The following is a 21,743-nucleotide window of genomic DNA, read 5'->3' on the forward strand; positions in this document are numbered from 1 at the left end:
CACCCTTTATCACTGAAGAACACCTGCTTTCGTTGTTGGAGATACACTAGTCAGAGAGATCTTGATCTATGTGATTGTAAAGCACAATCTACGATCTGATTTTACATGTATTAATAGGACTAGACGAATGCCAGCGACAGGTGCTTTGCCCTTCTTTATTTCAAGCTTTTAAAGCATTCGGCAAAGCGGGTGTTTGCTGTCCATCCCTAAGCAGAATGTCAATTCTTGTTTATAACGTATAAAATTAAAAAGAAAGGCCTGTAATTATTTCCAGCAAGCTCATTTGCATTATTTCTTCACAGTAATTACATGAACAATAGGGATTCTATACCTAACAGCAAAATATATGTTGCTGTGCTGTAATATAATCACAGCAAATATGCTTTAATGTATGTTTGTGATGCTGCTAAAGTTAAGGCATAACAGAAAGCCATCTTAATATCTACAGAATGAGTCAGAGCAAATAACAGCGTAACATTAAAATGATCCTGGTTCTAATAAGGCAAATAAACTATGATAAAGGGAATTACATTGCTTCATTTCTGTTGGAAGTAAAGGTTTAATTGAAGGATTCGTGAGGTTTTGCTTTTAAAGCAATTAAGAATTCAGTTATCCTAGAACTTGAGTGCTTCTTCTGAGGTGAATAACATATTTCTGTTTAATGAGGCAATTTTGAAAAGCTGGGGACAAAAGTTAATTTTGTATCAACCCAAATAAAATTTGGGGGAATATCAAAATTTAGAAAATGTCTTGGATTAGGCATAGTGTTTTTGTTCGTTCCGAAAGAAGCTCCCAATATGATATGAAATAAGCAGCAAAGAAATTCTTTAGCAAAAATAAAATGAAAAAAAATCATGTTAAATAGTTAAAGTGAAGCCATGAAAAAAACTTTTTTGAATCCAAAATCAGATTGAAGCATCTTAGTCAAAACAAGTTCAGGAAAAATTATATACCGATCTTTGCCTAATCTGGTATTGGTTTCCTAAATTAACTCTTTGGTAAAACGCAGATGAATGGTTGAATAGATTGAGGGCTACTAAGTTTTTATTCTTCTTAAATTATATACATATATATATATAGGCAAAAGGCGTACACAGTTGCCTGTGCATATTTTGACTCTGACGTCTTAGTGGTCTTAGCAGTTGTCATAGGAACTTCAGAAACTCGGTTTATTTTCAAATTTTGCCTCCTTATTTCTGTGATTCTGTTTTCCCATAGGCAGAATGAGAATAAAAACTAATTTTTGCTTTTCAAAGGCGTGGTGAGCCTAAATTCACCAGCACTGTAGTATGCTTGTGTTGTTAAGTGATGTACATGATTTGAGTGTATTAATATTCGGATGACGATGATGACACCTTAATCTCAGGGCCAAAAGCGAAGGATTCTGTGCGCTTTGTGCAGGGCTCCCGGTGAATCGCTGGTGCTGGGGCTGTGCTGGGTGACACGGCCGGTTCGATAGTGGCTCTTTGCTATCAGTATAAAGTGTCAGTTCTAGAGGACAATCAGGCCAACAGAGAGCTGTAACCATCGGGAACAAGAAGAAATGAATGCGGCAGTAAGATGCCAGGCAGACTAAATCAGGTTTGGGAGTGCTCTTAGCCAAGAAATACGCTTGCTTTTGGATGTAATGAGATCCAAATCAGCTATTACTTATGGAAAAATAAAGTCAGAGGCCCTCTATTGATCTCACCTTCTGTATCTGTTCATTTAGTTGTCATCTGCACCAAAGAAGCCATTGAAATCTATGTTATCCTTGCAAACAACTTGTGGCCCATCTTTCAGGAATGTGTTTTCCTTGTTTGCAAGCAGCTGCAGCGCTTTCATTTTTTTCTCATGCAGATTGCTTGGAAGAGCTTCTTCCCTTCAAGCAACTCCTCCATCCTTTTGCTGGTGGGGGGCTGTTTCTCCAGTGCTTCTCCAAACGGGCTGAACATTTCAGCTGCTGTCAAGTCTTGTCTGTTCTGCCTTGTCACCTCACCTCCCCTTATAATTGTACACAAACAGCGAAGAAAAGAAAGTAATCTTTAGGAAGTTTAAAACTCTCTAGGTATCCTTTAAAATGAATGTTAGCACAAGCATACACACATCGGTGGGGTTTTCTTGTGTGTTTTTTTTTTCTCTCCCCTCCCTTCTTGCTTGAGATATTCATAAGGCTGTGGTTTGTTTCCTTAATGATAAAAAAAAATCGTAATCAATAAACTGGTACCTGGAAGTCAAATCTTTTCAGCTTCATTTTCTGTTCAAGATTTATGTTGCCTAACATTCATGTAATTACACTTGATTTTTAGGAGCTTTATGCAGGGTATTTACAGCCTTTTGTTTCTTCCCTGCTTTTCTCTTTCTTTACTGTAGGTATTTCTATTTCTTGGTTGTTCTCTTCCTCCACAGTGGCTGGTACTTGTTTTTTGTTGTTCGCTATTTCCATCCCTTTGGAACCATATCTCGGCATATAGAGGAAAGCTGAAATAGGTGGATTTTTTTTCTTTTCCTTTTGATAATACAGCATGCTTTATATAGTGGTCATTCCAGCCTTTTCACATTTTTTTTCTGTTAGCTATATTTTCTGTACAACTTCATTCCTTCCTATTGTTTCAGGGCAGTTGTCAAACTTTTAACTAGTTAGCTCCTGTTGATACTGTTTTTTTTAAGTGTGATATATAGACAGCAAATACACTCTATATAAAAGCTTCTGCACTACCTTCCATTCTGTTTTATATCCATTATGTTATATTATTATCATATACATTCTGTTCAGATCTAGGGAATGGTGTGGATGTTAATTATTAAAATTGCACTGAGGAGAGACTGACTACATTGAAAGGGTGTAAAGATTTACAGGTGAAGTGTAAGAAATCCGTGTTTTTTCAAATATCTAAAAGAGGAATTATATTGTTAAATATCATTTTTAATCACAAACTCTATGAATGTGTCTCATCTTTAAAGGACTGTTCATGTGATATTCATAGCTCTTGCCAACCATAAGGATTTTTTAATCCTTATGGATTCTTTCACAGACCTGGAACTGTTTGTTATACCTGTATATCAATAATATATGAAACAAAAGAAGAATCTATACCTCTCTCAGGGACTCTGCTTTCTTTTCTATCACAGGAAATGTTGCATTCGCTTGAAATTGCTGGATATTTTCTCTCCGTCAGGTAGAGATTGCTTGGGTTGGGTGCTGGCTAGAAAGACGAGATTATATTCAGGCTAATTATTCTTCATTGAAAATAATATTTAAGTCACTGTGTCATACTTTCTCCTAGTATGTAGGAACATTTTCTTTCTGACAAAGCAAAGGAGGCTGGAGAACCCATGGGGTTTGCCTGTTTAGCTGCACTGCTGGCGTGTTGCTGGATAATCAGAAGCAGTTATGCACCACATTGAAGAAGATTATGGCTTCCAGCGTTCCCTTCCTGTGGGCTGCTGTCTTTTTCTGAGAAAAGCTGCCTATTAGTGGAGCGGGCACAGCTGAGCAGGGAACCGTGGTGCAGCTGATAAGCACACACAAACTCAGAAACCAAATGTGGTCAGAAATGAGGCATTTAATATAGCTGTAAGTTGTAGGTATGGGGGAAACAAAGTTTGCTTTAATCATGCTGTGACTGTGATTTTTGGCTGCCTGTGATCCCAATTTGTCAAAAAGGAAGAGCTGTATTTGATAAGCCAAGACAAATTGTAATCTGTAGCGTATTTTTGTGTCAGAGTATCAGTAACAGAACTGAGTAATAGTGTACTTATGCTGCTAATATTTGGCTGGAGAACATCATGCAGCAGAATGGCTTTTCAGTTGACTTTGCCATCACTGTCCATTTATGTACGCAGTAATCCCATCTCCTTAGGCAAACAAAATATTCTGTTTCCTGTATTCTGAGTTAATGGGAAAAGGCAGCTTACTGACTTGATAAACAATGTCATATATTATATGTTACTTCTGGGTCTTGCTATTTTTTGGACTCTATCTCATAGTCAGGTAATTGTTGATTTCATTGTTTACCCATTTAAGTCAGTTACAATGGTTTTATTACTATCAGGCATAGATAATGAACTTGTAGGTAAATTGTGAATTTAACTGGACTTCCGCTAAATTACGGTCATGAGGTCCTGAGAAATCATCATATGCTCCTTTGTCTCCTAACCTCAGTCTGTGGTAATCTGCAAATCTTCAGCATTTACGGTGCCAAAAGAGAGGAGAAGAAATGGCTGGTCACCTGTCCTTCTAACAAGAGTATCCCTTTAGGGAAACTTAAAGGACAGCTGAGTGAGGAGAGGAGCATATGGACTTTTGGCTATTCTGTGCTTATAGAGCGATATAAGCGCTTCCAACCTTGTGTGGGTAGAGAAATCCAACAGTGATTCAAGCATCATTAAATTAGTACAGATGTCTCCTGCAGCCTCCCACAGTAGTCTTACCATGAGCTCAGACAATTTGGATCAAGGTCTAGACTAAATCATTGCTAAGTCTGTATGGATTCTGGCTGTTTTGAGATTGACATATGTTACACACAGTTTCTGTCATACTGATTTGTACAAAATTTGTCTGCATTTGTTGGCCAAAGATTCTTTTTTGAGGATATATGAGACAGTGACCTCTAATTTTGAGGTGTTTGAATGGAGATGTTTTGACTTACAAGCAGGTTACAGTAAGTGATATAAATAAATAAATAAAATACAAAAAAAAAGTCAAACAGTGTTGATATCTATAATCAGTGCATTGCTATTTTTCATTCAGGGAAAGCAAATTAGGCATCTGATGTGCCTAAAAAGTGGTAAAGGTCGCTTGGACTTTTGTCTCTGTAAGCATTGAGAAGGGACTGCAGGACTTGATACTACTTCCTAGAGAAGCAGAATTGACATTTTAGTGAATATAAAACCCTGCCAGACTGGGCAGAGTTGTTTATTCCTGAATATTTAATATTGTATTTTTGGAAGGGTTTGTTTTTCCTCACCCCTCCGTTGATTTTTCTGGAAAAGCGTTAATAATTACAGGAGATGTGATCTATCTATTGGTTTGCAAACTATTTCAGATGTAATGGCATTGCAAAATGACTGTGTTATGAGAGACATAACCTTTACAAATCGGTCCGTAAGAAGCTCCCAGGAATGCATGGCTTGCTAAAAACACCCGGGCAATAACATTAGGAAGCTTTGGAAGCCACACAAATGACGTGGCTGGTAACTTCTTGTGAAAATGCATGAAATAGTAATAACTGGCTTCAGCCCGGGTCTCCCGAATAACATACTTGTCTGTAGTAGTTATCCATGATATACATCTAACTACAAGAAAATGGGGAAAAATAATCAAATTATCCTCATATCTGTTTAGTTCTGATGTGTGCTGCTGTGATCTTAGTGCCTCACTGCAAACATGCATCTTCAAAAGCTCATGTTTAGTTTGCTGATTTACTTTATTATAGTATTCCCTTGTGTTTATTTTCACGTTCTAGGTAACTTGAAAATTACTTTTTTATAAGAAAAATTATTTACTATACCCATTTACACAGTTCACAGGTTAGTGTAAATACATTCAGAAATCAGTAATACTATCACATGCAAGCAGAGAGTTTGTAAGATAATCAATATTTAAGTACTCGCTGTTTAATTTTTCAGTTACCTCCCTGACAAAACAAGTACCTTCCCAACCCTTTTCAATTTTAGCTCAAAGCTGGCTGTGCAGCTGATGTTTATATTTTTAAACTTTTGGTGTGTTTGACAGATAATTGCCAGAAAAAAGTTTCTATTTGGACTGCCAGCTTTACACATTATGTAGCTTTAGACAGAGCACTCGCTTCCTCATGCTCAGACACTGAAGTATGCAAAGCAGTCACCTGAATTGTGAAAAATTACCCCCAGGAAACTGTGCCTTTTACGCTTTCACATTTGTTCTGTAGCATTATCCTATGTGAAGGAATGCATTCTACATGGGTTTGAAATACTAGGATTAAGAAGGAAGACAGGTTAAACATATTATCTCTGGGATGCTCCTAGTCATTGTGTGCAAAGCGTGTTCAGAAGCCAGGGTGGTAAAAGCAGCTGAAAGCAGGGCATTTAAGCATTGTAAAATCATGACAGCTTAAATATGTTTAAATAAATAGAAATATCCTGGCACCTTTGACCAAGCTGGCCTATTGTGCTTGTTTCTGCCTTTGCTGATCCAGGCTATAGCTTGTCTAGTTTGACAGATTTAGTAAGCAGCCTTCAAATTACTGCTGTGGGTATGTAGTGATTAACTTTTTATTCCTCTTCTGCAATCCTAAAAGTATGTATTATAAGATATTGCTCTGACATTCACTTGAGAAAATCATTTGAAAAACACAAAGAGGTCTTAGTGCTCAAGTGCCATGTACTCTGCGCCTGAGAATGAAGCCTAGCAAGTTATAATAAGCTTTTAAAGAGGAAAGGAAAAATACAGCTCAAACAACAGAGAAGAAAAGCTCAGAACAGTGTGAATAACAAGATGATGATTAAGGGAACAAAAGGGAAGGATGTGGCATATAGGAACTGCCTGGTTTCTAGCTAGCACCTTGAGTTGGATATTCCCACTGCTTATGTTTTTTTACAGCTTTCTGCATCTTTTTTTTCTGTTCTGAGGAAGGAGGAGCAAGGGGGGCTCTGCTGCCAGTAGAAATTGCCAGCCGAAATGGGAACAGCCTTTGAAGCTGCACCTGGAGATCTCACACAGTCTCAAAGATACCAGAAACTGGTTTGTGTCCAGATCTGACAGGGTGGGGAAGGGAGTCAAGGGCTCTGCTCCTATTTCACTGAGGTGGGAAAAGAGCAAGACGTGCAGGAGACACAGTGAGCAGTTAGAATGCGTGGAGCTTGGCCCCAAGCAGTAGGAGATTAGAGAGAGATTATTTTTTCCCACAAAGACACAAAAGGAGGAACATGCTTCACAGGACTGAAAACTCTGGCTTTGTGTGCAGTTTTTGAGGCTCTCTATGTACTGAACCACAGATGAAATGATAGATGAAATAATATATTTCACTATAGATTAAATAATAGAGAAATAAGCAAGATAGGAAAGGATTCCTATCCAATGAAGTGCCCCAATTGCATTGTTCATTTGTAAGTATTAGAAATGGTTGGCTTAAATTAAGTTTTTTTTTATAGGAGAGGATTCTGCTGAAGCACAAGAAAGTCACAGCAGACAGGGTTCCGAAATAGTTGCACGGTCTCCAAGCTAGGCAGAAAGCCAACTACAAAGAGGTGCCAACCATCTGAGGCCGCTTCACGCAGGACAGGCAGGCATCGAGTAGCTGCAGAAGCCCATGGCCAAAGGCAGTAGTGGAACTGCAGAGGGGCACAGGTCCTGCAGGGTGGCTGTGTCCTCAGGACAGAAGGGGAGACAGATGGTATCCCCAAACGGAAAGGGCCAAGGCCAGAATTAGGAAAACGGCCTCAGCTATCACCTGGCTTAACGGAGGGATTCAGGAGAAAAAAGTGTGTGAGAAACACACACACACACACACACACACACACACACACACACACACACCAACCTGGAGTCACGTGCTAATATGATGATAGCAAAGAGCAGAAACAAACTGCCCTGTCAGTATTGCTGCCAGAGGCGCTGAAGCTGGACACATGGCTGTGGATTTGGGAAGGAGTTTGCATCCAAAGCAGAAGGTGAGGTTTCCTCCCTCTTGGGTAGTCGTAGGGGGTTGGGAGTGGAGTGAGAGTGTTCTGTGAATCAGCACCTTGCTCTATAACTCTTCTAACTATTGCCTACTATGAGGATTAAAAATGGAATACTATGGTTAGCTGGAGGTAACTATGGAGAATATTTTCTGGAATGTCTTAAGTAGTCCTACAGCCTGGATTTTTTTTTTTTTTCAGATCTATTTGAGACTGAAACTGGGCTTCTCTGTTCCTTGATCTCTCATTTATAAAAATGGGGCTATTCCTCCCAATGTGCTGGATGCATATATACATTAGCAGCAAGAATTGCAGGTAGCCTGGCAATGCAGAAGTTACATGAGAGATGCACGGAAAGCACGAGTGGTCTAACTAGGCAGGCCTTGGATCAAGATTCAGTTTCCTGTCCTCTTTTTCTTGAATCAGTTGGTCGTAATCACTGAACAAGAACAAAAAGATTTTTAGATCCTAATCTTGTCTCTGCTTTTTAAATAGTATTTCACTCTGTTGTGTTATACAGTGAAACTGAAAGGTAAGTAATGGAAAGCAGTTTGTGCACAGTTGCAGTACGAATATAAACAGAAACAAAATTAGCAAATCAAATAGAATAAAAAACCAGTAGCAAAGAATAAACCAGAACATAAAAGAAGCCATCTGGAATCAAAGATATGGAAAATGACATGCTAGGAAACTGAGGCAAACAAAAGCAGAGATTATACTCCTAAATGAAAGTATTAGGAATATTATTGCTTTTATTCTCTTTGAATTTGGTTATGAAATTGCAGCTGAAAAGTGTGACTAGTAATGTCTTTCGGCAGTTACTCTAAGGGCTTCAAGTTACATGATCCTCATGTCTTAAATGAGACCCTTGTCATCTCTGGACTTCTCTCTGATCTTTCTGGAAGTGTTCAGAAAAATGGCATTATGTCAGGTATATCAAGTGTGCGCCCCTCTTTGTCATTACCCTGCATAATAATGCAATATTTTTGGTTTCTCTCTATCTCATTTTGCAACTGTAATTCCCATTACTAAAGATGAGATCAGTTTGTCCGTGAAGAAAATCATAGATTCTATTAAATTGAAATTATGCTCACTTTATTAATTCCACATTGTGTACAAATGAATTGAACCTGTCTATAATAGTTTAATTATGAATGATTTTTTTTAAACTCCGGGTCTTCAATAAATGCTCTCATTTTCTTTTATGTGTTACAGCTCATCAACAAAAAAACAAAAAAAGCTTTCATAACGCCTAATGATTTTCATATTGTTTAGCAAAAAAAAAAAAAAAGAAAAAAAACTAAAAGGTTAACTACAGAAAGGAACACATGATGATCTTAGAACCTACGGGATTTGGAAAAAGCTCCTAAAAGCTAAAAATCGTGCCTCTAAGTTCATTAAATGAGGTCTGCCTTGTCAGTGAGGGGTTTTTATTGCAAGGCCATAAGAAAAAGATAGAAGAGGTTGAAGGTGTAATATCCGTGTGTGTGTATGTGTGTGTCTGTGCAACATCAGGCAAAAAAGTCAGTGATTCACTAGTTAATCCTTTAAGAAAGTTTCCAAGATTAAGAACATTCTTTCACAGAGAAATGATACAAAGGCAAAAAAGTAAGTTGTAATTCCCTTTTAACTGCAAGGATGAATTTAACATGCAGGGATGAATTAATTACTTTCTAACAAACTCCAGTACTTTACTACACAATGGCTTTTGTTCTCTTCTTACTTAGAAATACTGGTGCATTTTTATGATGCATAGATCTTCACCTTCTTGTGAATTATTGGTAAATTAATCCTTTTTGACTAAGTATGAGGAAATTGGGGTTACAAAAACTCCCTCTGATCTTACTCATGGGCTGTATCAAGTTGACCATCAACAACACAGCCGAAGAGGACGCCAAGCGCCCAAGGGCAGTCAACAGGGCTGTATATGGACCAGACTGGGAGCTCTTTGATGGTGTGATGGTGAGCATGTGGCTTCAGCTCGAACCAGTGCTGAGCAAGTCATGGCTTTGCCCCTCGTTTGGTGGGAAAGCTGACTGAGAGCACGTGTGGCAGTTACCATCTACAAAAGAAACTCATATGTTTCTCTGTGCACTAGAGTTACTTGAGAGCTTCCTAAACCTAGCTTGGAACTTGTGCTGTGTTGGTCTGTACCTTAAATCCTTGGCTACGTATATGGAACCAAGTATCCATTAAGAAAATATGGCTAAAAATATAAAGACTAAGCATCTGTTGAATAGGAGAATTTGATATGAATATCATGCTCATTTATTTGGTTTTTATTGCAGAGTAGTACTTTTAAATCCACAGAATAGAGTGTACCTTTAAGTTACATCTCTGCAGTTTCTCTTGCATTGATTGTAATTATGCATGTTTGTAATATATGTACGTGGGAGACTATAAATATATGTTATATATTTGAATAGTGTGTTGGCAACACTTCTAGATATGCATTCATTACTACTGAAAATAATGTTAGTTCTGTGGCAGTACACTGTGTGTGTTATTAGCATTAATCCTGGCTTCACTGATCATCATCTGTATACTGGGGCAGAATGGCTAGAGAATTAATAATGATTAGAAAGTCTGGTGCTTAGAGAGTTCATTTTGGGTGAAGTTCATTTTTTTAGGAGGGGGCCTGTGCTGAGACTACAGCAGAGCCATTAGTAGAGTATTAATACAGAGCATCTGCATCACCATTAAAAGTAGGAGAGGATCCAGAGCCTCTCTTGTTGTCATAAATCCATGCACAAATTGGGTGATGGGGCTGCATCTGCTACTTTAAGGGAGATGGATGTTTGTGTGTCCCACAGGGAAGTCAGTGATGGAGGAATAAGAAGGTTTTGATTCCTTTGAAGTCTTGTTAACCGAATCTCATGTAAAAGAAGTGGCTTTGAGTCACTGAATTAAGCTTTCTCTTGATTCTCTTCTTTTAGTTCTGGGATCATATCAAGCAGTAGGGCATATGGGCTAGATATTGATGTTTCCTCTGTCAAATGGAAATTCTTGTTATATTTCTAAACATCGTTCTGAAAAACAGGAGGTCAGCTTTAAATAGATGTGATGAATATAGCTACAGGTGTGGGAAGCAGTTTCACGTTTGTGAGGCTTTTTCAGCAGAAACTGATATTTATTTATCATATTCATTATGGCTCTCTGTCATTCACCAAGACCCTATATAATTGTGTGTTTAATGATCTTTAACCTTCACATGAACACAGCCTGCTGAAGCTTGACGATTACTTTAAATCATCATTCATGTTTCATAGTAAAGAGTAAATGTTACTTGGAAAGAATATTATGCTTTCTGACTTAGAATTCCACTTCAGTCCTATGCTTTGTCACCATAAGCAGATGTGGGTGATTTAATCCTAAATCAAAATAGTGAAATGATTTCAAAAAATCGTCTCTTCCATAGGTCATTTATTAAATATTTTTGCTATTAAAGTGAAAGAACTCTAGAGAAGACATATTAATATCACCATAAAGAGTATGATTTCAGTAAATGCCATAGTTGTGGTTTGTTTTCATTAAACTGCAAAGAATATTACTATCATTTTTGACATCATTAATCTTTGGATAAAAATTGGTCTAGATTTTAGTGATCATATTCAGTTTCAACTTTTAAAGTTATAAAATGTTTCTGGCACTTCCACTTTTTGTTTAATGTTTACCTTGTCATTTTATAGTATTTCAAATAGCAAACTCTTTTTAAGTTTGATACATAGAATTTTAACCATTGCTTCTCTTAATACTAATCACAGACTATTTTTAATTCTAAATGTTAGCAATGCAGTGCAAAAATGTCTCCTTTCATTTATCCCAGTTCTGATTTATGAACAAAAACTTTTTGTTAGTAGTGCAGATAAATCTTACACAGGAGATTAAGTAGGAGAGGCTGTCAGTATATTAGCAAGTAGCAGTTTGGAGAATCTTTGTGCATTCTTACACAGATGTGCAGAATCTCAAATTTATCCATCCAGTGCATACTTAGAAATACATAGAAATTCCGAATGTACTTTTTCCCCATGTTTGTGTACTTGGAGGAAGTGGAGATAGCCGGAGCTATGAGTGTCCAGACAATGTTGTGATAAGACACCATTGTAATTCAACTAAGGATATTCTGCCAAAACACTCCTGTTAATAGCATATATATAGCAGTGTTAATAGCATATATATATTCATGGATCAAACAGATGCTTAAATTATAAATAATCTATTTAAAAAGCAGACAAATTCTGCCTTGACAGGTTTTGGGACCCTGGACATAAATGTTTATTTTAAGGACACCTAGACAAAATATAAAGCTGACTTGAAAGAGAAAAATCTTTCCTGATTTCCTCTTGTGAAAGAGAAGAATCTATTCTCAAGTAAAAGCTAGTGACAACTAAAAAAAAGAAAAAATAGATTTTGAGAAGAGACTCACCTGTTTGTTGAAGTCTATGTTTATGTGAGTTAGGCAGGAAGAGTGAACTGATTTGTGTAAATTCATATTAAAATACAATTCAAATGCTTTTTTCAAAATACTAAAATGACGGTGTGATGATAATGCATTGCCCAGTAAAACACAGAGGATGAAGTCGCATTTCTTGTAGTCAGTAGGAGTTCAACTATTACTGCGAAGAGGATAATGCGCTGATGGCCCTGGGCTTTATTCAGTTCCTTTTTGTGTCTAAAGCATTTGTAAAAGAAAATAACACCTGGAAAGTCACTTTCTAAACTAATCTAATGTTCTTCAGTTTAGGCATTTGTTTAACAAAACTGTAAAGAAGAAAATCTATATTTCCTACACTGTTTCAGATTATTATAATCTTATGTTGTTGTTTGAAGAAACAAGTACAATCTAGATATTTTTTCTAATGGGAAGTAGAGAGAAATGGGAAGATTTGTGTAAAGGTTCTTCTTATCTGTTTGGAAGCTTGCTTTAACAAAGTATTCTTTCAGGATAATACTTCTAGAATAAAGATCATAGAATCTTTTGAACACGGTTAACAGTGACATTATGATACATTTCTAAAATTTTAGGAATGCTGTCAGTTAAAGCATTTATATAGATGCTAGTCTTCAGTCATTTTTGGTCGTCTGCAAAGCAGTTGCAAGTATAAGCAACTTTGATCTCTCGGGTTAAGGACATTTTGTGCTCATTCATTTTGATTAATAATAGTTCTGAAGACACATTTTAGAGCAGGGATTTAGAATATACGTAACAGCTGCTTTTTAAATAGTAAGTTTAATTATGCCTATGATTACGTTCACTTTTGATTAGTATGCATACAAATCCCTACTCTCCTTGTGTATTCAAGCTGAGATATGGATCACTGGAGTTAAAATTCAAGTACAAAAGAATAGCTTGAGAGAATGTATGGTTAGACCAATGAAAAAAAACATCAGGGCTTAAATTCTTTCCCTAAAATGTCTATTTTTTCTTTTAGTTGCATACGGACTTGGATCCTGGCAGCAGCAAAATCAAGTATATCCTATCAGGAGATGGAGCTGGAACAATCTTTGTGATCAATGACAAAACTGGAGACATTCATGCAATGAAAAGGCTTGACCGTGAGGAAAAAGCAGAGTACACTCTAACTGCTCAAGCAGTCGATAGAGACACAAATAAACCTCTGGAGCCTCCTTCAGAATTCATTATTAAGGTTCAGGACATCAATGACAATGCCCCGGAGTTTGTTGATGGTCCATATCATGCCACAGTTCCAGAAATGTCTGTTGTAGGTATGTATGTCTAAGCATACAGCAACCTTGATGGCTCACCCTTTAAATTAGGCCAGTGTGCCACTGTGTTGTTGATAAAATAATAGGGTATTTATTATGTTGTTAGTGCAAATTTGCATATTTTCAAATCTTTTCTCAGCCAAAATTTTAATCTGTACCATGTGGTATAGTCTGTATCTGTAGTATGGTCCATTAGTAGGAAGAAAATGACTAACAGGTGTATTAATGGGTCTTTCTTTGTCCAGCCACACTTTAATGGGCTAATTTTATATTCCCCTTATGATGTTGTAGTTAGAGAATTGTTATTCAAAAGGATTTATGAAGATTTGTTCCAACATGACACTCTAATCCTACTGATATTTCGTTGATGTTTAATTATCTGTATATTTTTATACACAGATGTAGCACTTGCAGCATGTTTATACATACTTATTTCTTTCTTATTGCACCTGTAACAAGGAAAAAACATTGAAATGAAAGATGCTGTGTCTGGGAATTGATGGCTATACTCTGGAGTGGTCTTAACCAATTACCAGTGTGATTTGCAGGGAAGATGGAAGACGAAAAGAGAGAAAGCTATGAAAAAAATATTATTAAAAAAAAAAAGTAAATTAAGTGTGTGATGGGGGAGGACAGACAGTCAGTACTGGGAAATAGTCTTTATAAATGTTATTTATATTTATTCATTTTGTTGGTAAATCCATTTCCTGATGAATATTTTGGTTTCACATTTGCAGGCCTGGTCCCTTGTTCTGTATTTGCAAATGTACACTAGACTTCAATTTCTTATATTCATTCAGTATAAAATATCAAAATCTGGCCATAAAATGTAGAATGAATTCTAGCGTTTACTAGTATTATATTTCTAGTATTATCACATCTATCATGAAGATGCGAAGGTGTGTTTTTCAGCAATTTATCTATATCTATCAAAGCAAGGTAATTGAAGGAGAGTCAGTCCACTTAGCCAAACAGAGAAGCACCCTATCAAAAATTTCAAAAATGGTACTTGGTCTTATTGTAGCTAAAAAGAAGTGGAACATGAGGAGCAAAACCGTCCTCTTATTGATAGTCAGCACAAAGAATTGCACCAGGTTCTTTTCAGCTGCAAGCATGGTGTGTTGACTAGACTGCAATAGTCGACATTGCATTTTTTATCGACTCTTCTCCTCCAGATTTTCCTATCTTGGTTGCATTCAATTGCTTGGGCTGAACTGATATGTGAATTTTCAAGCCTGTGTGTCTGTTCTTTTACTAAAACACAGGATTTAATATATTAAGTTGCTTTTAATTATACAGCAGAACAAATGTAATGTGGACCTGTTTTTAGATGATATTTTTACCAAGCTCTAGGCAAAAAAAAAAAAAAGACTTCATTTAGAAGGAAGGAGTGTGTAGGAGAAAAAAGGAGAGAAATCAAAGACAGTTAATTGTTATATAAATAGGACTTATTCAGTATTCCAGGGAAAAGAAAGAAAACAGGTATATGCAGGCAAGAAAAGACATTTTTCAATAACAAAGTGCTATAAAATAATTTTTACTCATACATATGGACAGGTTTTTTTTGCATTCATTAAGAAAAACATGGCTCTTATCTAAGGAGCATTCACCCTAACTAAGACTAGATCTTCAGGTCAGAAGATCAAAAATATGAGAATTGGTTAACGTGCAGTTTAAAAGATGGTGCATTGAGAGCAAGAGGAGGCTAGAAGGTAAGCATTAATGCAAAAGATAAGTGAAACAATCCAAAAAGTATTAGGGTGAAAGATAGATGAGTAAGAAGAGAAGGATTCAAGGTGGGAAAACTTGGCAGGAGAAGGTTTTAGAAGCTTAGAGAGTAGAAAAGGGGAATGGATTTGCAGTATACTCAAGGCAGGATCTAGTCCATCTGTTTCCCCTACCATGGTGGAAACGCAGAGGAGCACGGTTCTTCCTTGAATGGCCTGTGAAACTTTTCAATTCTTTACTAATATATATTCCCGTGCTGCCTGGGGAAAAAAATTGGTGAAAAAACAATTTGATACCACAGTTACTGGTAGATATGTCATGAGTTACCCCAGAGGCCTTCTATTTAGCACCTTTACTACCCAAACTGTACAAGCTTTCTACCTCTGTCTTATGATCCCTGGTCCTTGCTTCTTCTTTATATGATATTCTTGGAGACTTAAGTTTTCAAGCTATTTCTCTGAAGAAATGCAAGCATATACAACTGTTCTTGCCTTGCAAAACAAAAGCTAATTCTGAGCTGCCACCCCAAAACTCAAAGCATGTGTCTGTTGCACTACCTGAGTAATGAATGTCTAAAATCAGTGCAGCAGAGACCATCAGGTCTCCCTCTTAATCTCTGATAGAAGCAAAATTCAAGGCTGACAAGCTATAGATGAGAATGTCATCTCTTTATCAAGTTTTCTCTTATTATTTTCTTCTGCTTTCCGTCTTTAACCCCCTGGTAGCAACATCAAGAGCTGTCTGGATGATTTGAACTTTTTATTTTTTTATATTTTGTTTATCCTCTTAAAATCACTTTAGCTTCTTTTTAAGGTTTATAAGGAAGCTCTTCCTCCTTTCAGAGTTCAAGGAATTTCCTTGCCACACTATACGTACACCACTTCCATTATCCACTTACTTAATTCCCCTCAAAGAGATCTCCACCTACTGCTAATTTCAGCCTTGACATTTCTGCAGCACTGTCATTACTAGGCAGTGTTCTTATTCAGAATAACAGAGAGTTCTGATAAGTCTCTTCTCAAATGCTGTAACAATTCTGAACGCCCTGAAACAGAAGAGGAACTTGTATGCTATATATATAGTACTTATGTAATGAGGATACAGTACAAGGCATTTTATTTTTGGACCTCTGTGGAAAGCAGTGCATAAAATACAGATGAACGCATTAACCTTTCAGAATCCTGTAACATAACTGCCGAGGTTCTTACACAATGCAATTTTTCTAATAGATAATGTATTCTACATAATGTAGCAGATACTGGTCTTAACATTTTCTCCTGCAAGTGATGTATTATATAAATATGTAGGTGGTGCTTTTTCATGTCTAGAACATGAAAGATACACTATGGGGATGTGAGCACTGGAGTGTACCGGCAAACCTTGTGTGCATTATATGTGTATATATGTGGTAAGGAGGTTATCACATACATATATGGCCTTAAGCCAGCCTGTTCGGTGTTTGTGTTGAATATCAGTGATACGTGGAAAATCTTATTTCCCTAGTAAGATAATAGAGAGGGCCGTGCAGGCTTTCCTCGCCCTGCCTGGTGCAAAGACGCTCAGTGTTTCAGTGTGTTAGCTCTGGCAGGAATGCTGTTCACTTCTCAGCTGCCTTCACAGAACTCACACCCACACACGTACTGAGTGCTGTGTGCAGCCACTGTGCTCAGAGTTATTTTGAAATAATGTATTTTTCTCTTTGAGGAGAGAGGATCACATTGCAAAAAATGTTTTGAGTTTTAATATGAGTTCGTCCTTATTTCATCTCCCCTTTTCCTTTATTTTTTTTTTGCTGTGTTTTGTATATAAACTATGCTAGTAAGCCTTGTCCCCCAACTCCAAAATGATAAATTTAGTTGTGAAAGATGTTAATGCATATAGGAAATTTCCTGCTTGCTGAAATGGCCTGTTTTAATGTTTTAATTCTGTTACTAATTTTCTTAAGGAATCAAAGATCAAAACATGGAATTTCTAGAATCACTTTATGGTAATTATATTGCATTTCAAAAATGGGAAATAATTTAATTAGTTTATAAAACTTTGGATTAAGTTGCAAAGGAACATGTTGGGAATGAAAATCAGTTGAAAACCTTCTTAGGAAGAGATTCAGCTAAGCTTCTAGGAAAAAGAACACAGTGACTCTTTTTTTTTTTTTTTTTTAGAATTTTTCAATGAATTCTGTATATAGGCTTGAAATGTTGAGAGCATATCATATGGATGAATGAGTAATATTGAAACATAAGATCCACCAGGGTAAATTAAACTGGTCCTGAAACTTTCTTTTTCTTTTTTTTTAATATTCCGTTTCTGTGTTGCTTTCTCAGCTACTCACAGGTTCATGAATTCCCTGAAAGCATGTTGTAGAGGTGGTAATGCAAGCAGAAGTGGGTATCATCTTCCAACTGTATGTATTCAGGGCTTGCTTTTTCAGGAGAGGAATAAGGAGCTGGATTTCTTCCTTCTGTTCTCAGTGAAGCCAGGAGTGTTTAGACAGCTAGCGTCATGTTGAAAGACAGAGGAAGACAGAAGTAGAGTGACAAACATGACGAAATAAGAAAGGGCACAGATGGAAAAAGAACAAAAACAGTAAGGGAAGAGAATTCTCTCCGAGTTGGCCTGGATTCAGATAAGCAGTCAAACTCTCTAAATATTAAAATTTCCCCACTGCTTAGTGATAACCAGTTTCCCTTCCCTCCTCCCTCCATAAAATGTGTGGAGTGGAATTCAGTGGATCATTGCTCCAGAAGTGCTTTGCCTTTAATACGTCGTAATATTAGTAAAGTTTAAAAGTTCAGAATAATGCTTTTAAAAATTCAATTTTTAAATGAAAACCTTTATGGGGGGGGAGGAAAAGGTCTATGTTTAGAGTTCTAGATTTAGGCTTTCAGTTGAGACAGAATATCAATTTTCAATTTTGGTACAAAAGCATCTTCAAAACCATATCTATCTTGGAGCAAAGTTTGTTCTTGGTTGCACCACTGCAAATAAAAGGTCACTCAGTTGTTTGCTTTTTCCATAACCACAGAACAGACTTAAAAATACAGCCATGTGTGCTGAAGTGCACCATACATAGCGCAGTTCTTCTTTCCAGTGCTCGCAGAAATACTAACTCTCCTCCAGATACAAATTGCTTGCGAAAGGACTAAATCTGCTGGATATGAAATCAAAATGCAATATCTGGTGAAAATAATGATAAACTGAGTTGATAAGTTGGAATGTTGTGATAAAAACCAGAGATGAAGCGCTATCAAGATCCACCACATTCATACTGCTCTTTTTTTTTTCTTTTTTTTCTTTTTTTCTTTATATTCATTGATTTTTAAGGCACCGTGCATGACTGTTAAATCAATGATAGTTTGTCACAAAATTGTAGACTGGAGGAACCGTGTTACTGAGGTCAAATACAAATTAGCCCAAAGGGTAAATGCAAAGGGAGTGCAAAAGCTAATGAAAGACATAGCAGATGTTAAAAAATATGGCAACAACGTAGCAGCTGCTAGAAAATGTGTATTATCATGTTGTCTTCTTGTTCCTCTACTTGTTCATGTTGTGCATAATCAGCTTCATGAACTGTGGTGTTGGAGAGGATTCTACATAAGGAAATTATATAGGGAGCTCTTGTGTCCTTAGATCTTTTCTATATATTGAGCTCATTGAGCAACGAGAGAAGGTTCAAAAAGCCAAGTCAGAATTAACCTTTACTAATCAGGATATATTCACTACCAAGACAGTATTCTTCCTATTTTGACTTATTATTGACACTTGGAACATTGCTATTTGTTTCTATTTTTGTCTTTTCCATTTCTCATGAGGTCTTATTGAATATGTCATTAGACTTTTATTGTTCTTAAACTACCATTATGAGCTCGAGGACCAAAGATGAAGTTACAATATTGTTCTTTAGACATTTATAATCTCACCCTTTAATTTTTCCAGCCCTTAAGGTCTGAGTGTACCAGGGTATTTTATTGACTTCATACAGAGCTGCTAGAATCAAAACTTAGTAGAAAATGACAGCAAATTGGATGGGATGGTCAGGTTTTCAAGTCATTTTTTCATTCTTAAAAATAAGCCCTAAGTTGCCTGTGCAAAGTGTGGAACTATGGAGGTATGGAGTAAAGTGTGTGATGGTTTTGTTTTACAGATTTTTGGTTTGTTTGTGTTTTGTGGGGTTTTTTTTCCCCCTTTCCTTGTCTTGGAAGGCACATCTTGCAAACAGCACGTAGTGAAGGTATTAAATTTAAGTCAAAGTTCCTTCTGGAGTTCCCATATAGAGGGATTCTTCTTTGTATGATGGTCTGTATCAGGACCAGGATGAGAAAAGAGTCAGAGCTGTGTGTTGATTATCTAATGCTAAAGTAGAGAGAATTCTGGCACTTAGTTGCATGCTTCTCTAGTATAATCTCCTCTCTCCTCCATGCTCTCCTGTGATTGTCCAAGATTCTTTCCCATAATGGGAATCTTTCCTCCCCCACCAGCCCCAGACGATTCTTGTCTCCACATAGTCACAGTTTGTTCACAGTATTCTGAATCTGAGATTTTGGTTTTGTGGTTGCTTTCTTACATATATATCAGTCATATGATAGTATTTGTTTCATAACTATATGAAAATAAATCTTTGACTCAGATTTCTGATGTGGTTAGCTATAAGCTTTTATAGCTATATGTTTAAGATCACTATTAACAAAGGTTTTTCATATTTTCCTCGAATTTAAAATTATAGAGAGAGAGAGAGAGAAGCTTTGAAATGATGGTGGATTTTGTTGTTTTGTGTTCTTGCAAATGTGCCATTTCATTTTCCAGCAGGCACGCTGGTGCTGCTGTGCAGTGAATGCCCTGTTGTGGCAGTGGGTAGTGCCCAGCTGGAGAGCAGGAGAGGAGCAGACCACAGAGATTCCTGCCACGCGGAGGCTCGGCGCAATGCCCCAGGGCTGCGGCTGCACTGTCTTCCAGTTGTGGAAAGTGTAGACAAGTACTATCATGAGATATGTTGGTTTAGGTCAGAAAACTAAATTGATTGTGGAATCCTCATAGGAATTTATAATTTATATCATTCTGTTGAAACAAAAGATTTAGGCTTAGAATGCTGGAAATGTTCATGAGGGACACATTTGACATCTAGAAAAATGAGATTCAGATCTAATTCAGAATCCTTTTTTAACCTGTAACGGGTTGTTTCCCCCCTTTATTTTCCTCCCTCCTCCCAGTTGGTACCTCTGTGTTTGTTTAGTTGCTGAATCTGCAGCACTTGGTGTTTCTTTATGAACACAGCCGCGCCGTAGCCCGTGGAGCCGATGTCAATACGGCTTTCCCATGAACCAGCCTGTAGGATTCTGTCGGGCGTCTGATCCAACTGTGCCCTCTCCCCGGGCCCAGGCAGCCCCTGCAGCCGTGTGCGGCTCCCCAGCGTCCCGAGGGGACAATATTCCCGAGTCAGCTCTCGGAACCTGCGCTACAGCTCATGGCATTGTTAGCTTCCCTTCTAGCCTTCTATGATGAAATGACCGGCTGGATAGACGAGGGGAGAGCGGTGGATGTCGTCTATCTCGACTTCACCAAGGCTTTTGTCACCGTCCCTCACAACATCCTCCTGGGCAAGCTCCGGAAGTGTGGGATAGATGAGTGGACAGTGAGGTGGATTAGGAACTGGCTGGATGGCAGGGCCCAGAGAGTGGTGATCAGCGGTGCAGAGTCTAGTTGGAGGCCTGTGGCTAGTGGGGTCCCCCAGGGGTCAGTCCTTGGTCCAGTCCTGTTCAATTTATTCATCAATGACCTGGATGAAGGCACAGAGTGCTCCCTCAGCAAGTTTGCTGATGACACGAAACTGGGAGGAGTAGCCGATACCCCAGAGGGCTGCGCTGCCATCCAGAGGGACCCGGACAGACTGGACAACTGGGCGGTGAAAAACCTCATGCAATTCAACAAGGCCAAGTGCAAGGTCCTGCACCTGGGGAGGAATAACCCCAGACACCAGTACAGGCTGGGGACCGACCTTGTGGAGAGCAGCTCTGCAGAGAAAGACCTGGGTGTCATGGTGGATGACAAGTTGACCATGAGGCAGCAGTGTGCCCTCGTGGCCAAGAAGGCCAATGGAATCCTGGGCTGCATTAAGAAGAGCGTCTCCAGCAGGTCGAGGGAGGTGATCCTGCCCCTCTACTCAGCCCTGGTGAGGCCGCATCTGGAGTACTGTGTCCAGTTCTGGGCTCCACAGTACAAGAGGGATGTGGAGCTGCTGGAGAGAGTCCAGCGCAGGGCTACAAGGATGATCAGGGGCCTGGAACATCTGCCCTGTGAGGAGAGGCTGAGGGAGCTGGGCCTGTTCAGCCTGGAGAAGAGAAGGCTGAGAGGGGATCTAATCAGTGTATATAAATACCTCAAGGGAGGGAGTGCAGAGGACGGTGATGGTCTCTTTTCAGTGGTGGCCACTGATAGGACTAGAGGAAATGGCCGGAAACTGAAACATCAAAAATTCCATAGGAACTTAAGGAAAAATTTCTTAGCAGTGAGGGTGACAGAGCACTGGAACAGGCTGCCCAGAGAGGTTGTAGAGTCTCCTTCTCTGGAGATCTTCAAAACCCGCTTGGATGCAGTCCTGTGCCACGTGCTCTAGGTGTCCCTGCGTATGCAGGGGGGTTGGACTAGATGAT

At 38.1% G+C, this 21,743-nt stretch overlaps 1 protein-coding gene and 1 long non-coding RNA gene across 2 annotated transcripts in view; both read left to right on the forward strand.

Moving 5' to 3' along the window:
• LOC148593462 (uncharacterized) overlaps window positions 1-21,743 on the forward strand; it is a 624,849-nt gene that overhangs the window by 200,026 nt on the left and 403,080 nt on the right. The window lies entirely within an intron of this gene.
• The window catches only part of CDH8 (cadherin 8), a 129,961-nt gene that overhangs the window by 35,384 nt on the left and 72,834 nt on the right, over window positions 1-21,743 (forward strand). Inside the window, exon 3 of the mRNA XM_010227416.2 lies at window positions 13,074-13,368. Within this exon, the coding sequence (XP_010225718.1) occupies window positions 13,074-13,368 (295 nt within the window). The remainder of the gene's footprint in view (window positions 1-13,073; window positions 13,369-21,743) is intronic.

This window comes from Tinamus guttatus, unplaced genomic scaffold (assembly GCF_059628265.1).
Source record: "Tinamus guttatus ecotype Peru unplaced genomic scaffold, ASM5962826v1 Tinamus_guttatus_pri_ptg000389l, whole genome shotgun sequence".
NCBI classification, from domain to species: domain Eukaryota; kingdom Metazoa; phylum Chordata; class Aves; order Tinamiformes; family Tinamidae; genus Tinamus; species Tinamus guttatus.